Source organism: Octopus bimaculoides, chromosome 14 (assembly GCF_001194135.2).
Source record: "Octopus bimaculoides isolate UCB-OBI-ISO-001 chromosome 14, ASM119413v2, whole genome shotgun sequence".
Taxonomy (NCBI): domain Eukaryota; kingdom Metazoa; phylum Mollusca; class Cephalopoda; order Octopoda; family Octopodidae; genus Octopus; species Octopus bimaculoides.
Window position 1 is genome coordinate 14,562,456 of NC_068994.1, and position 2,114 is coordinate 14,564,569.

At 36.2% G+C, this 2,114-nt stretch overlaps 1 protein-coding gene across 1 annotated transcript in view; it reads right to left on the reverse strand.

Moving 5' to 3' along the window:
* LOC106874338 (dynactin subunit 1) overlaps positions 1-2,114 on the reverse strand; it is a 112,011-nt gene that overhangs the window by 28,840 nt on the left and 81,057 nt on the right. Inside the window, exon 23 of the mRNA XM_052973024.1 lies at positions 1,055-1,081. Within this exon, the coding sequence (XP_052828984.1) occupies positions 1,055-1,081 (27 nt within the window). The remainder of the gene's footprint in view (positions 1-1,054; positions 1,082-2,114) is intronic.

A 2,114-nucleotide genomic window follows, 5' to 3' on the forward strand; every position in this document is an offset into this window, starting at 1 on the left:
TATATATATATATATATGTATATATACATACACACACATCACTGTGTTGGTGCCTGGTGTGAATAAGACCACCACAAACTGCTTTCTTGCATTGTGGTAGCTTTCAAATTTTCAGTAGCTAGGTGGGCAGGCCTATAATGTATAAGCAAAGGAAATCATGACACAGCCCCAAAACAGGATGTCAGTCTGTCACAGTTGAGCGAACTGGAGCAGTGTGAAATGAAGTGTTTTGCTCAAGAACACAGCGCAGATCCTGGTGCAGGAATTGAAACCAAGATCATGCAACTTTGAGTACAAAACCCTAGCCTATATAATGTGTGATCATACAGCCATTAATCTACAAAAGAGGTTGTGGTTTCCATTCTTATGTGTGACAACACTGAGGTACTTTATCCCATGTTGTTAAATTCAATCAATGAATTAACGAGATTAAAACAGAAGGGTAGGAAAAGGTGAATATTATGGTATAATGTAAAAATGGAATGCCTAGTCTACCGTGAGTAAAAGTAGTGAAAGACATTAGAAGGGGAGGAACAAAGAGACAAGAGAAGGGAGAAAATACAAGAGAGAGAAAGAGCATCAAATCATTAGTAAAGACCCCAAACTTGGCTTTTTCTTCCTTCCCCCCACTTCTTCAAAAGTAAAACCTCTACCTTAAACTGTATTTCACCCCAGCCCACCAATCAGGAGGAGAAAGGGTTAACAACAGATGTCAATCTGAAGAACATGTTAATAAAAGTTAGAGGGCTAAGGTGAGCAGGTATGGTAGTTGTGCTTATATATGTACATGAGGGTATATATGCATTAATATATGTATATATACACACATATACAAATAAACACACACACACACATATACTCATTTATATATATATATATATAGATAGATAGATAGATAGATACAAATATATATATATATATGTATATATAGTATGAGGAGGGGTGGAAAAAGAAATGGACACAGATGAAACAAAGAAAAAAAATTTTTTTTTAATGAAATAAAAGAAGAAAATGAAAGGTTACAAAACAGAATACAAATAAAGCATTGATTTACCATCTGATTTGGATTGTTGTCTTGAACCTGAACAGGAGAAATGTGAAGATCTGAAACATTAACAGTCTGACAAAGCAGAAATATTTTGGTCTGTATGCATTTGTACGTGTGTATTTATGTACGTGTGTATGTAATATTTTTCGGTGTCATTCAGATGATGTCATTGCCCTTCAAAATGGGTTGTTTTTTTTTTCGGTTTATTTTACTTTTGGGGTTAGACATAGTTATTTATTGTTCAGTTTAATGGCATAGGTGTCGACTGAAATGAAGACAAAGTTTAATATGTGTTTATGTAAAAGGACATTTTATCCCCAACCCCACCAGCTCTACCCTCATCGTCTGTATTGGTCTTCAACATGAAGCACAGAATGTTAAAATTTAGTGTTATGTGTGGGTGTGCTATGTTTATATCAGTAATTATTTTCTTTGGTTAACAAAGGAGTGACCAGAAAATCTGCGACTTAGTATGTTAGACCTCTCTGTGACAAAAACAGATCAAGATCAAAGTAATTTTTACCACCCATTCTTTTCCTTGAATTTACTTAACCCCTAACAAACAGAAAGGTCACACCTGGTTACCAAGTAGGTGTCAGTTGTTAGGAATTTACTAAGCGTTATTCACCGTTCCTCAACTGACAATTGACCATTCCTAAAGTGTGAAAACCACTTGTAAACATGAGTTTTGCTCATGGCAGCAGCCTTATAAGCTGTTTGAACAATGACAACTGTTTCAGCTGCCGTTTTTCCCAGCAGAAAACAGGCTTTCACAGAAGCACACCGCTGTTCCTTTGTTTCAAACATCGCACAAATCAACAAAGAGGGGAGAAGCATTGCAAAACAAAGATGCACCACATGGCGATATGACTCCACAGGATGACGCCAGTCAGCAGACTGATGCCTGAGGGTCACATCAAGTGGCTTCTAGCAGTGGAAGCCTGAACTACAACGGGTTTGTGCCACAGAGAACGTTTCTGGTTACTTTTGCTTACCCCCTTGTATGTGTGTGTGTGTGTGTGTATATATATATATATATATATATATATATATATATATATATATA